Here is a 16,189-nt window from a genome sequence, read left to right on the forward strand (position 1 = left end):
GCAATGCTATGCTAATAATAATAATTCTGTTCAACATATATCTGTATTTGGACATCTGTAGTATAATGAACGGAGACCTTTGCTAGGTTCACAGTGCACAGCAACTTTCCGTTACCCACCACCACTTCCAACTCATCATTGGTCACCTGCCATGTGTTACAGTATGTGACACCAGTTTGTGACCTCTATTACATAAGATCCCTTGAACAGGCCCTACCGTTCCCTTGACATAATAAGGGTGCATATATAACCGCAGTGCTGTCCCGAGCCTGGGAAATCTATTTCTGGAAAAACCAGGCACACATCGGTCAAGCAGTAAATCCAAGTCTACTCGCTTGTATGCAGCGATTTGATAATGAGATGTAACAGACCATCAGCAGGCTAAAATGGATCTTAAAACCTGGGATTGAAGCTTGCATTGAATTGCACATGAGCACAGTTATGCACTTGCCAACAAAACATGCCTTATGCATGGAAATATGGATTGTCATAGCAACTGTAAGAATATGAGACCATGCTTTTGGCTCAATTAGGAACATAAACTTGTTGGTAAGTTCTAGAATGAACTCTCTTTGCATTTGCTAAACGTATTACCTAAACAATGTAAACCTACATATTGATACAGGCATTGGCAGTTCACATACATTATACCCATGCATAATTACAATTATTTTACATACTTGATTTGTTGGTTAACCTGGAATATTCCACTTCCAGCCTAATATTGAAATATTATTAGTAGTAGAATTAGTAGTAACAGCAACTTACAGTCCTGGTAATAGTAGCAGCAGTAGTGGTGGTAGTAGTAACAGTCTGTATACATGATTTGTATACATGATCCATTATTCATAGAACTTGGCATTCACAGAACTTTTTAAATATACATTTTTGTCATTTAGCATTTAGCACTTTTAATCCAAAGCAATCTACATATGCATAAATTCCTCAAAAATGTAAAAACATGAAATCCATGAATAGCTATTTTTAAATTACAAACTATTAAATACTTCCCTGCCAGTAAACAAACTCCAGACGTAAGTGAGGAGAGATAGCCTACTTTGACAGCATAAAAAGAGATTATGAATTTCAGCGTCACTGTAGCCTAAGCTACAGGAGTTTGATACTCACCTCCTGATTGAAATATATACTGAGACCTTTGGCTTTATTTTGCACTCTTTCAAACCTACTGTTTAGGTTAGAAAGAGAGGACCTCAGGAGTTATGGTTCCGAGTTTTGGAGGGAAATCAGTGAATAGTTGGAACTTCCTGGCATTGTTTGGTGTTGTCAAAGCCTTGATAATGGCCTGTATGGGTCTCGGCCTACCTTGAAATTGCCATTAGTATTAATATTATTAATAATGAATATTATTTAGTATTATTGTAGGAGAATATACAATATCTCTTACAAGATATAAGACAGACAGAATACCCGATGATCAAGATGTGCAAAGGTGCGCGGTCTCCACAGCCATCTGCTGGCAACTCCTAACTGACTTAAGACACCTCCTGAGCTCTCTTAAATAATTTAGGAGCTAAGACCATTCTTGACGCAAAATAAGTTTTATACAATGCACTTATTCTTATTCCTACAATTAAGATAAAAATCGCATCATTCTCAGTATTCCGGTGCACTTGAGACAAATGTTTTACATGCATACATGCTTCTGTGAACTACTTTGCCAAAGTTGGCAAAAATTACCTTTCCCTCAATTCCAGACTTTCGGGTCAGAACACGCTGCAAACCGAACAATTACATTCTTGCTTTGACGCATGTGCATTTAAATACAAATTCAAAGTGGAACTTAAATTCGAAACTTACTTGTTACTGTGGCAAATTTTGTTCAGTAAGCAATTGCGGCCAGTTAGCCACCGTTTACATTTTCATCATAAATGAAAAGCAGTTTCATACTTAGCATTCTGGCTGTACCAAAAACGCACTAAACCGTGAAGTCAAAGTACCGGGTACCGTTACCCCTACTCATCCATTAAGCCCAGTTTGGAATCGTAACGTTTTTAGATAAATAATAAAAAATGAAAAAACCTAGAAATTGGAGATTAATCTTTCACTTTTAAATGTTTATTTTCTTCTGGCTTTTATTTTCATTAATATCATTCTCTTTTGTAGAATATTTGACAATCGAAGAAATGTAATTATGAGTAATTACCTGGCAGTCCACATTGCAGTAAAAAGCTTTCTTGCACTTCCCACACTTGGACAGGCCTTCCTTCCTGTGGTGCAAAATAAGAAAAGCATGATGGGAAAGACATACATATATACTGGAGAGTGAATATCCAACTGACTAGCTAGTTTTGTTAACAATACACTGGCAGAAGGTAGTGAAGCAGAGAATGGAACAATTTCCAATAAAAAAAGAAAGTCCAAAATATGGAAATATGCCTGATACAAAAAAATGAATAGAGGCAGAGGAAATTAATAGAAGATTACCCTGTCTGGAGAACACACATACGTACATCAAACACACATGCAATACATCAAACTTGATGAGCCATCACAGACAGAATCACCCAAATCCATAGAATGAATGAGAAGTATAGATAGGCTAGTTCCATGCATACATGGGGATTTGGGAAGGGGAAAAATATCATATACCTGTCTAACCGAGTTTGTCAATAATGTATGCTAAGTTTTTAGCATAAGCTTGGTATTAAACACACTTTGCGCATGGGGGAATGCATTTTAAGTTGGATGCATGTGAAGAAACATCATAAATAAACATTTAACGTTATTACATTCATTTAAAGTTAAAGTGTAATTATAATTTTTCAGGACATTCCAAGTTATTGTACAAACTATCCCCAATGCTTGTGCAATGGCTCTGATCGATTTCCCAAAGACAGCTCTCTGGTCTTCATGTTGGTTTATCATTTCTAAGACAAATTAAGTCTTCAGAGGCTAAAACCAAGATTAGACATTCAGAACAATTTACTGTTTAACCAATTAACCAAAGGACACATCTGGGCAACAAGAAACACTTGTCAGTCACATGTTCCAATACTTTTGCTCACCTAAACATTGGGTGGTCTGATACAAAAAGTGATATGTTGTTTTACAAATCTAGATAAAAATACCAGGAAATAAAAGCTGAAATTCAGATCTGGCATCTCATCTACATATTCTGACCTCAAACTCAATTGTCTTCAGTGTATAGCAAAAACAAAGGAATTGATCTTGCTGTTCCAATACTTTTGGAGGGGACTATATTTGTGTGAGTGTCAGGAAGCGGATTGATTAACCAGAATGGCCAACCATTCAGGAGACAGAGGCCCTCAAAGCTGACCCATATCGGACTCCACACCCTACTAAAAGCACAGATCTTCTTCAAAAATAAACATAACATTTCTCTTATAATCAGAAAGCTTGGTACAAAATAAGAATATCCAAAAATCATTTCTTGTCCTTAAACCTTAACTTGCAAAACATTTAAAACCTTTTTTCATGCTATATTTCATTGTGCCTGCTCTTGAAATTGTGAATAAACTTGTTTGTATGCTTTCCATTAACAAGATAAGCAGTTATGTTTATTTTTGAAGAAGATATCTGTGTTTGTGTAGGCAGGGGGGTCCACTGGGTCAACTCTGAAGGAGTTCTAGTAAATTAAACCACATTCTTACACTCTCTCATATAGGTCAACGTGTATAAAGTAAAAAATTGTTCAAATATAAAACGGACTTTTCTGACCAAATGCCCCACAAATTCAATAGTGATCACTGGAATGAAATGCATAGAACATACAGCTTAGTTTGAATTCTCCCCTATTCAGTTGTGTGAATGTGTTCTTTACATATTTACCATACTTGCTGCAATGAGGGGGATCTTCTTTCATTTTACATTCCACTTTTAATTATAGAATTGTGGTCAGAGTTTTTACATTCACTGAGCTTACTAATGGAAATAATATATCAATACTTGGCAGCTACAATTATAGTTTTGGACAGGGAGAGCAAGACCTTGGTGACACAGAACACCAGGATCTTCTCTCAGTCCATGGGTGTGCTCCACCCACTTGAATTGTTATAAATGATGTGCCACCTTGGATACTGTGCACTGTCAATAGTAATCTACAATCTAACATCACCACATTGTATCCACATGACAGAACATTACCTTTACGCCCCACAGAAGCTCCAAATCACAAATGATTATTGATACGAACAGGCAAATGAAAACTAGCTAATTCTTGATTTGTTTCCTTTTGATTGACAGTACAATCCCCTCCAAAAGTACTGGAACAGCAAGGTCAATTCCTTTGTTTTTGTTATACACTGAAGACAATTGAGTTTGAGGTCAAAAATGTACATGAGATTTTCAACTTTTATTTCCTATTATTTTTTATCTAGATTTGTTAAACAGCTTAGAACACATCACCTTTTGTATACATTTTTTGGTGAGCAAAAGTATTGAAACAAGTGACTGACACGTGTTTCTTGATGCCTAGATGTGTCATGTTAGATTGATTGGCTAGAAAATAAATAGTCCTGAATGTCTACTCTTGGTTTTAGACTTGGGTTTTGCATGTGAAGATTGTATTTGTGTTAGAAATGATAAACCAACATGGAGACCAGAGAGTTGTCTTTGGGTGAAAAGCAAGCCATTTTGAAACTTTAAAAATAGGGGAAATCGATCAGAGCCATGACACAAGCATTGGGGATAGCTTGTACATCAACTTGGAATATCCTGAAAAAGAAAGAAACCGCTCCAGGTCAACCAAGGAAAACAACAGCAGTTGATGACAGAAACATTGAGAGAGCTGTGAAGAAAAACCCCAGAACATCAGTCAGGGAGAGCAGCATATATTGAGGCTTTACCACAAGAGGCAAACCACTCATGCATCCAAACTAATTGGGAGGAACTTCATCATGCAGCATGACAAAACACACCCAAAACTCCCAAAGACATGATATAGACAAGAGTCGCTATCCCAGCAAACATAAGAAATCTCTCAAGTTGAGCAAGCCAGTGGCTAAACAGATCAGTTTACTGTTCTTGTAAGCTACTCTGTTTGTAAAAACATCCTAGCTATTGGTAATTGTATTTTATATTGTAATCAGTGCACCCCTAATTATAGCTCTGGATAAGAGTGTCTGCCAAATGCCATTAATGTAATGTAATGTATAGCAGTACCCAACAGGACACATTCACAGAATGTACAAATTAAACGATTGCTGCATCACTGCATAACATACGTATTACTATTGTGGTATGAAATCTGAGTGATTGCTGAGTTATTTAGCTATACTGGCTGGCTGAAAAAAAGGTAATTTCAGATCACGTTACACACAATCTAAATTGAAGGCAAGCATCTGTATGTCTGAATCACCTTACTGTAATTACGACCATATTATCCTATGTCTGAAATGTGTTCCATTGGATTCCGTAACAGAAAGCACGGAATAAAGCACTAATATTTTGCTTAAATAAATGTTGAGACCCCATGTTTTGTTTTAAGACATTATTTTGTACATTACATTACATTTACATTACATTATTGGCATTTGGCAGACGCTCTTATCCAGATCGACATACAACAAATTGAATACATGTCTTAATATTACTACTTGCGTGCCCTACAGCTGTAAGACCACCAAATACTTCCATACTCGGAATATCCTCACTGTGCAACTTGTATCTTTTGGCCACAAACCAATCAGCTTTCTCTATAAAAAGGTTCAGCTGTAGCCCTCATGTCGCAGAGACAGGTGCATAATCAGTCCTTCTAAGGTTGTAAGAGTTAGAGAGAGAGCTAAGGTTACCAGAATGTGGGGAGACAGGGGCAGGAAAAGGTGGGGATTCATTGGAATCAGCAATTTCTTCTTTCATTGCATGAATAACCTGGTTTAATGAGATTTTAATTAGGCTAGGCCAGCACTTGCCCTGGACATTTCAGACTGGGAAACCATGGCTGTGTCTCAAATTACAGACTACTGGACTAGTTAATGCATAAATCAAGCACAGAAGTTAACGGTCATGTGTGTCCCAAACTCACAAGTACACATCAAATTCAAACACATCAAAAGTACTCTTGCTGTACTTGGGAGGACTGTAAATTCAAATCAGCTTCAGAGGACACTTTCAGTAGTCACTGCGTTTTCAGACCCCACAGCAAAGAATAAATTGGAATTTTAAATATGCAATTATCACTATAAAGGAACGTAAGCTATCTAGTTAAAAATACAATGCTGCAGCTAATGAGGGCATAAAACTATATATTCTAGCTAATGTCACTGACAGGAGATGACTAACCTCAGCCACGAATATCACATTTTCTTTCACCTTAACCTTAATATACAAGTTGCTAAGAATTTTATTAATAAAAATATACCAAAATATAGTACCAGTAAAAAGTTTGCCTTTTTCAGGATGTTTTTTTATTAATGTTTTATTTCCACTGCTTGTAATCAAACAATTCATATATGGTCAAAGTGCAGATACTCAGCTTTGTTGGCTAAATAGCTTTAAGTCATCAAGGGTCCGAGTTATCAAAGCAACCTCAAAGAACCATGCTGCGACTAGATATACAGTAGATAACTTCAAGGGTTGTTTCTCCTCAATAATTCTTCCATTGAGTTCAACAGGAAAATTAGTCAGGAGAAATGTCCCTTTTAGTATCTACAGCATATCTGGCAGTAGTACAATGGTCTGAGGCTCATCTGATACCTTGGACCATTGATGACAGTCATTTGGCCAACAAATGTATTCTGTACCGTTTGGGCGTAATTTACAGCAGAATGTAGTCCCACCCCCCAGTTCCCATAGAGATCCATTCAAATGCAAAGAGACTTTTGTATCACTTGTATGATAACCTGAAAATATGATATCCAGACTGGTGATTTTGATAGTTCACAGGCACAGTCATGGCAAAAAATATGCAACCAAATACAATACATGACTATTTTAATTTATTAATTTATCTGAAACATTGAAATACATGCCTATGTATAAAAAGTACAAAATGTACAAAAATACCCTTTAATAAAAGTTGGGACAGAATAAAAGTGCAAAATAAAAGATTAATAGGAAAAAGCAGAAAAAGGCAACTTTTTGACTGGTACTGTATGCTCACCACATATGGTAGAACAAATACGCTTTTCTGCAACATAGCTAGCTAGCTAACTGTCACTTCAGATATCAGTCACTGCTTCTAGTCGGAATTGTGTCACATTACGGCCAGAAGAGTCATGACATTATCATATAAGTTGGTCTCAAATTAACAGATTTTTTGTTCTTGCATTCTAAGAAGTTGAATTGTTGGTGCAGCTAAGATCATAAGAACACTAGTGCCCAGGTACACAAGAGTAAATTTCAAAGCCTGAGGGTTGTAACCCAAAAAGGTTACGCTCAAATGTACTTGTTATCTTCAATAAATTAAGCAGGTCTTTGTCCACCAACATTTGACCCATTCAGGATGATTATACTTTAATAAAGAATTGTGTATCGCTATTTTTCAGTCAATTAGCAACGAACGAGTTGTGCTTGCCAGTTAGAATGTACTGTGTTACCGTTCTATTTATTTGAATGAAAGTTTGAGCTCTATAGCTATAGCACCTAGGGCCCCGTTTCACAAAGCAGGATTTGTGAGTTACCTGGATAACTGCACGGAGTAAAACCCGGAACGCTCCCAAATATGGAACATGGGCTGAAGGAAAAACAGGGATTTTACTCAATCCAGCTACCTCAGTAATCCTGCTTTGTTAATTACCACCCAGGTGAGTAAAATCTCGCCAATCAGTGGCATTAGTCAATTAATCGAGCAGCTGAAAAGAAAACCAGCAGTACTACAAGATTTGAGTATCCCTAGTTTACAAATGAAGATTTACCCTTCATAACATAACAAAATAACATCTTCTAAGATTACTGGTGCATTGTCAAAACAAAATCTCAATTTGCATGAATGTGTTTTGGCAAACTATATTAACACAGGCTTTGATGATCTTCCTGTAACAATGACAATGATTGTCATGTTTTCTACTTACACTTATCCTCCTTTCCCTAAGCAGCCAAGCTGGGCCACTGCATATTATGGTATGATATTATAATTCCACAAATCCAATTAAATCTTCCATGTAAATAACATAAACCACTAAGACACACACATAGTTAAATATTTTTTCGTTTTATAAAAAAATAAAAATAAGAAGTTGATCTCAGACCATAGTAGCCAACACATACACTTATTCGATTGAATTCGTTGTTTTTTTCTTTTTTCCCCAACTAAACAATTCAGTTTCTCTTCTTCAAGGGTTGGCAATTTGAGAATATCTGTAGCCTAGTCCTTCCTTTCCCTGCAATTATCAGCTAAACAGATCACGGAAGCCACACATTTAAACATGTGACAGAGCTGTCACTGCTGCATTTTAAAAATACTTTCAAAAGGTATCCACCCTCATTGTGCCAAACTGACGCTAGGGCCGGTGCTGGCGAGCAGCCAATATTTTTATGGATTTGACCTGGATTAATCCACCAGAAAATAATCTGGAATCGGTTCACTGTTGTTTGAGCAACAAAGACACTTGTACGATAACCTGAAAATATGATATCCAGACAATGAAACGTTGTGAATTACAAAAACGTCGAAACGACGGTGGGCATTAAAAATACCGACATCAAACATTAATTTTAACCACCATGCAAAACTGCGACGATGGCTGCACTCCTCACTGGTGAAGGTACCCACTAGTCCACAAAGAAAAGTGCTGTGGTAATCGTCGAAGACAGAGCGCATCTCTCTAGCACCTTGTCGCACTCACCATTTGTTAATGGGAGGACAATAGAACCTCACTGGAACTGAACGCACTGACATACCTTGTGAAACAGAATTCACAGTGACCCCCCCTTTCGCTGACAGTCAAGACGTATGCGTACGCTGGGCAGGATAGCAGAAGGTCCCCAACTTTGAAATGCTTCGTCGACCTCAGCCCTCTTCCTTTGCCAGGACTTGTAAACCGTTCAAGACCGTCTGTACCCTCTGTTTTCATTTTCTTAATGCGGTCTTCCTTCCGTCCTCGGAAATATTGTACTTAAAAAAAACTGTAACTAATAACTCGTATAGGGTTACGACAAAATAAAACAGCACATCTGTTATTATGGACTTAATACCCTCGGCTACTGATTAAGCGTCACCTTTACCTATAATTACTGTGTATTAACAGCCGCATGGTAGAATCAGACGGTTCGATTTTCTGCGTACCCAACGGTAGCTGAACTCCTGCAGGATTCCGTGAGGTCTTAAGTCCCTCCCATATCCGTATATGTTTATTACAAATACGATGGGGCGACGAGGCTTTTTTACTCCTCACTGATTGGCTGAATTATCTCACGTGATCCACAAGGGTCAGCCAATCGGTGAGGTCTGATGAAAAAAAAACCCGCCATCTTTGAGTGAAAAAAAGTGGTGTTGCAGATCATCAAATGTGATTTTAGCGCAGATACATTTTGTGAAATTTAATTAGATTGTGCTATTTTTTCTTCAGTCTGGCCGTCTTTTTATCCTTATTTTTAGCACATGTTGAAAATCCTGCCGTGAGAAACTAAAGACTAAACTTAAGATATTTTCAAAATAAAAGTGCCAACTATAAAACCAATATCATGTTAAATACAATGGAATTTATTACAATGGAAACCTCTGCCCGTCCCTCGACATCAGCCTGCCTGTTTCCCTGTACCCCTGTTCGCTTGGTTACGACCCATTGCTTGGTCATTACTACGAATGCTTTGCCATAGGGATGGCGAGACGATGCTTCTTGAACCATTGAAGCTTTCCTACCAATTGTGTTACAAATTGATTGATTTGAGTTGTTCATCCCTGGTATAAACTGAGAGTTGAAATAATGCCTATTTCAGTTATTATTGCCTTTCGCCAAACCCCTTTTCGATTGAGTTAAAAAATATAATGTGCTGTTGTATATATACAGTACTGTGCAGAAGTCTTAGGCACCCTAGACTTCATTATATATATATGTTTATTTTTTTGTGTGTGTTAGTATAAAAGAACACATTTGAGATTTCCAAATATTCATTTACCAAAAGATTTAATTTTACAGAGACATTTTTGAATTTAATTAAAAAACATATTACTGTAAGCAATTAACTACATTTTACATAAAAACTTGATCAAGGCTGTCTGAGATCAGAAGCAAGGAGCCAACCAAAGTCTGCAGAAGAACTATGGCAAGTTCTCCAGCAAGCTTGGAACAACCTCCCTGCTGATTGTCTTATAGAACTGCAGGACAGCGTTGGCTATCTCAGAGAAGTGATGCAGTTTTAACGCCGAAGGATGGTCACAAAAAATATTGATTTGATTCAGTTTTTAACTATTCTGCCAAATTACTAAAATGTAATGTAAAATGTATTGTACGTTTATTTAGGAGCTTTTATATAATAATTTTTAAAAGAATCTTATCTGTACAGAATGGTATACAGGTGCCTAAGACATTTGCACAGTACTGTATATTTTTTAAAGTGAGCGAAACATAAAAAAGTTAAAGAGGTGAGCCTCAAACCCTGGTTTCCTACATGAGAGACAGTCACACTAACCACACTAACACCAAATCAGCTGAAAGCAAAGACCCCCTTTTGGTACTGCTCTCTTTAAAAGCGGCCTCTTAGGATTTCTCTCTGCTCTTGAGCCCGCTGGGTGGAACTGTGACCCCTGCATGCCGGCACATTTTAGTTGGCCAGTGCACCTGCACGCTCATGGTCTGTATTTTCCCAGTCAGCCAGTGCCAGTGGTGTATAAGCCTAAGACCTGTGGTCCTTCAGGTAGCTGTGGATGCAGCATGAGGCGAGCTTTAGCTTTACAACCTTGTCAGAATGTACTGATGACCCGGAACCTGTTCAACAAAATGCCAAAGCCATGTCGATCCCTAGAGGAGGGATCACTAAGAAGAGAACTGTGTAATTTCTAAAGGTGCTGGGTGCATAACTTGGGCACTGAATGTAGATGTGTTTTCTTTCGATTGTTCCTAGTTTGGATACTGCCATTTGTTGGAGAATTCTTTCACTATTGCCCGCCACTCAGCCTCAAATCTTAGTGTCTAAAAGATGTCATTCATTCACCATTTGGCCATGGGAATCTTCAAAGGGCCAGCTCACAGTGGTCTGCAGATAAGAAAAGAAGCTGGAACTGCGGGTGTTAATGTGTGTTTAATATCTGGCTGATCCAGTCTCTCCACATAGTGCTCACAAACATTTCATTAATTGCTATAGCTGTAATATTAAGTAGGCCTTAATATCCAATGTCACCATAATGCTCACTAGGACAGGGTTAATTTCCCTAAAACCTTAAAAAGGTAGTGTGTTGTAAGTAATATATAAAGAAAGATATCAATACTTCTAGGATCCCTCCCCAGATCATTAATTAATATGCATGGGCCAGGGGAAGCTAGCCGCCCCTTGAGCGCAACGAACAAGCAGCTAGACGACGGAAACTTCCGCCTCTTTCTCCTCCTCAGGAAGAGAAGCGGTTGGTAGCCTAGGCAGTAATTGAAAGGTGATAGGCCCGGGGAGGAGACTGGCAGTGAATTGTGGGCATACTCAATCCATGGTAGTGAGTCAGACCAGGAAGTGGGTGAACTCTGCACCATGTAGCATAGACTCTTCTCAAGCTCTTGATTACGCCGATCAAAAACCGGTCAAAGATAGAGAGGGCCACAGAGATTCTTTTGATGGCAGGAAGTAACAAAATCCAAGGCAATGTGTGACCAAGGGTGGCAGCGACAAACTCCGTGACATCACACTTCATCGACTGCCACCAGAAGCGGCATGACAAGAGGGCCAACGTGCGGGAAACCCCTGGCAGACAAGGGGAAACGAGTGTGCCCATGTTAGGACCTGAGACCGGACAGAGACAGCAACAAATAACCAGCCAGGGAATGTTAGGTGGGGCTGGATGGCTCCTCAGTGAACTCTCCACTGTAAATGGTAAAATGGTTGGAATTTATATAGCGCCTTTATTCAAAGCGCTGTACAATTGATACTTCTCATTCACCCGTTCATACACACACTCACACATCAACGGCAATTGGCTGCCATGCAACCAGCTTGTCAGGAGCATTTGGGGGTTGGGTATCTTGCTTACTTCGACACACCCAGGGTGGCATCAAACCGGCAACACTTCGACACTGCCACTGCACAAGCTTGACGGGTGTTGAGTCTTTTGGCGGATTGTAGGTACTCCAGATTGCGGTGATCAGCCCAAACAACAAAGGGAATGGAGGAACCCTCCAACAACCCAAATGTGTGTGGAGCTTGACACATGTATGGTGAAAAGGAGGGTCCTGAACTAGCCATCTGCTATTGGCTGGTCTTTGGTGCCAGGTGATGTCACTCTCGAGCAACATCACCTGGCATCAAAGACCAGCTAATTGCAGATGGCCAGTTCAGTACCTGCTTTTCACCATTAGACTTTACACAGATTTGGGATTGACGTTTGGTCAATGGTTTAACAGTATAAACTCAACATTAAAACCACCTGTTTTTTCATGATTAAAAATGCTTTAAATCGTATAATCTTGTCTATAAACACTTACAATTTCATTATATGATATGTGCACTTATATAAGCAGATAATCATAAGTGAATTGCATTCAAAAGTTAAATTTTTTAATGAAAATGGAAATCTTGTAAACTCATTGGGAGGGAGGGGGTGAATTGTTTGTTATTTAAATGTCTTAGTACATATTGGTGTGCGGTATGTACAAATTGTATTTTTCTCAGTCTAGGGTGTTTAAGGAAAGGCATCTTAACTGAGATAGGTCAATAGGACTAACTCTCAGTTTAGTGGGTAGAGAGTTTGCTTCAGTAGTAACATCAAGCAAAACACAGGGTGCTGTTGAGGGCAAAAAACGCATTGAGCGGATCTGACAACATTTTTTCCACCAAAAAAAAACAGATCTATGTGGTTTTAGTGGCCTCTTCAAGTAAAAGCACGTCTGCCCTATTCATGAACTAATTGCCACATTCACAAGCCTTGAATTCGAACAAATGAAAAGGTATCCTATGCTATTTAAAGTCACATGTTTTGTTTTCACATCTTTAAATAATGCATTTGTGTGCATCCGATCAGTTCAGATGGAGGATGACAGGCGGCAGGACCTGATATAGTGGGCTAAAAATATAAATGTTTTCCATGAAAGGACATTTGTAGGTGAGAAACTGCCAGTGGAAGGAAAGGTGGAGCTATAACATGAACTTGAACTCATTTTGATAATGGAAGGAATATTAAATTAAGATTTTCATCTTCTTGGTGATCTAGGTGATGCTAAAATTTAATTGTAAATCAATTTTGAAGCACACAAAAGAGGTACGATTGAGTTAACTCACATAATTACATCTACAAATAGTACTTAACTATCACTATTTAATACTATTAAATACCTTGTAGCAAAATGTTAATGCTTACTGGTACTTCCTGTATTCACATTAATTATATGCAATTGCAATTTCAGAATAGCCCCTAACTGAACTGGACAGATACTTTGTAACCATTCTAACCTAATCTAATATAACAACCATAAGATAAAGTATGGTTTGATGGTAAAATTTCAAATAAACAGAAAGAAGTACCACTATTTCAAGAACCCACCCTCATTGTCACAGCCCTGAGGGTACACTTGTCCCCATTCATCTCAAGGATAATCCTGTAACTCACCTCAAAGCTTCATCACAGTCATTCCATAATTGCTTTCTGGACACCTTTGTGCAGTGCACCTGCTGTGTACAGTGAAGTAACCTTCCCTAAAGTGACATTGAGAAGACACATTAAACAGCTTATCATTTGCAAATGCAGGGAGAGGGATACAATGCCAGTCTAAATAAAACCTGAAAAAATGCTCTAGGGAGACCTAGTACTGGAAGCTTCATCGACCTTCCCAAACAGATCCGGCCAATGCTATATCTGCTTCTGCCTCCTGATATGCACTTTCAGTTCTTATGTACAGTACATCTTCCTCAAGCTTAAACTTACATTTTTTTTTTTTTTAAATGTATTATACTGTTTATCTGAAAAGTGTTCCTTTGGATAAATCAAGCACCCATAAAATCAATGGGTTATAAATACTTAAGTACTCTACAATTGTCACAACCCTGAAATATTTTATTAGGCCTCTCTCAAACCTCTTCTGTTCATAAAGGATTGGGGGCCTCATTTATAAAATATTTCTCCACACAATTGTTCGCAAATTGCGTGCATGCTGAAAACATGATTTATGAACCTGGACCCTCATGTGAAAATATACACACTCCTATGCAAGGTCCAGACCACGGGCCAGATTTACTAAGCCTTTTGGGACTAGTTTCAGATGCAGATATGATGCATTCTGCCCCAGACACATGCTTGTTATCTATCAAACAGTCGCACAGGGCTGGAAGTTCAGTATGCATGTCACCGGAGTCATCCCAGATGTATTTATGGGAACATCACACAAATAACAGGTTGAGATATTATAAGTGTGGCTGATTATGTATTTCTTGAATTTCCTAAAGCTTGCACAATTAAAGGAGGGTTGACATGTATATATGCTTCTACTGACTACTTCTAATTTATTTTCAGATATAATATGAAATTATCTTTGTTAGGACTCAACACAATCATCAGCAAGCAGTTAGTATATACACACGGTTCTCAATGTAAACAATTTGAACAACTATTCTGCATTATGTGTTCAGTAGGTTATAGAATTAATTGTGAAGGGCGAATTACCTTCTCCTATTACAAGTTCATTTTTGTGAATCTACAATCGTACGCAAAAATTTGGGCACCCCTCGTCCAAAAGCCTTTTACAATTAATATCTTGGTGAACAGAGGCAAACCTGAACTGTGAGATAAACATGAAACCTTTTGGCAAATTCTGCTTTTTTACTGCACTGCAAATTATAAAAAGGACCCCATTGGATTATTCTTTGTTACTTATTAAAAAGATGATTACTAAGGCCCAGTCCCACATGATTCACTTTTAGTAACTCCATGTAACTCCATGACTTCTTAAGTGTCCAACTGCAGTGGCTGTTCTGTCTGGTGGTAACAACCATGGGTTCCTCTAAACAGTTGTCCAAGGATGTCAGAATGGAAATGGTTCATTTCCACCAAGAAGGTGAAGGCGGCAAGAAACTCTCTCAAAGTTTCAAACTACCTATTTCCACTGTCAGAAACATTGCTACAAAATGGAAGATAAATGGAGCATATCTGCAAGACTAAGAACATGTTCCCGATAGAACCGCCCATGACCTGGTGATAAATGCTCAGAGGAGTAACCCACAAATCACTGCAAAAGAGCTGAAAAAAAGAGTAGCAGGCACAGGTCTAGATGTTCACAGGACAACAATACAATGTACTTTAAACAACAAAGACCTACATGGTAGAGTTGCCAGAAAGACCTCAACATAAAATTAAGCGTCTGAAGTATGCAAAAGAAAACATTGAGAAACCTGAAGCCTTTTGTAAAATGTGCTTTGCGCTGACAAAAACCTTTTGGCCAAAGAAGGTATGTTTGTAGAAAAAAGGGTGAAGCCTTTGTAGAGAACAACACCTTGCCAACTGTTAAGTATAGAAGTGGATCTATTTTGCTTTGGAGTTGTGTGGCAGCTGGGGCCACAGGGAATATTGTGTGAGTGGAAGGAAGAATGGATTCCAACAAATATTATATATATATATTATATATATTATAGATATTATATTCATTATATTTATATTATACAGTCATTTTTGAAGGTCAGTCCAGACATTGAAGTTGAAGCAAAATTGGGAATGAAAGCATTTCACTTATTTGACAGTGTAATAAGTAATTGTCTTCATAAATCTTTGCAAGTCGTTAATATGTCGATATGTGACCACTTCAGAGCCGCAAAAGTTTGCAGCTGTTTCGTTTGTAAATCTGGCCCTGAAAGGACCCCCTCCAGCACCTTTCTTTTAAAATAGCAACAGTGCTCCTATCTGGGCAGGTTGGTCTTAAGGCATGGGGTGGTCATGGTAATTGCCAGCTATTGCTATTTTGATGTACCTGAATGCGTATGACCAATAAAAACCTGGTCTTAAGCCATCCCAGTCTTGGTGTAATATTAGTAATGCGCCTACATAGGCTACTATAATTTTCCTCACATCCAATGAAGATATTCAAGGTACGGAACTGCACCCTTTAAGCTCTGCTTCATATGCAAAATGAAATTAGTCCCATTC

The 16,189-nt window shown here is 38.2% G+C and overlaps 1 protein-coding gene across 1 annotated transcript in view; it reads right to left on the bottom strand.

Annotated features, from left to right (window-relative positions):
- The window catches only part of LOC133128730 (N-lysine methyltransferase SMYD2-A-like), a 33,070-nt gene extending 23,816 nt beyond the window's left edge, over positions 1 to 9,254 (bottom strand). The window contains exons 1-2 of the mRNA XM_061242457.1: positions 8,821 to 9,254; positions 2,165 to 2,228 (exon numbers count right to left, since the gene is read on the bottom strand). Coding sequence (XP_061098441.1) covers positions 2,165 to 2,228; positions 8,821 to 8,993 — 237 coding nt within the window. The 5' untranslated portion in view covers positions 8,994 to 9,254. The remainder of the gene's footprint in view (positions 1 to 2,164; positions 2,229 to 8,820) is intronic.
- Positions 9,255 to 16,189: the final 6,935 nt, after the last annotated feature.

The sequence above is a fragment of the Conger conger genome, chromosome 5 (genome assembly GCF_963514075.1).
Source record: "Conger conger chromosome 5, fConCon1.1, whole genome shotgun sequence".
In the NCBI taxonomy this organism is placed as follows: domain Eukaryota; kingdom Metazoa; phylum Chordata; class Actinopteri; order Anguilliformes; family Congridae; genus Conger; species Conger conger.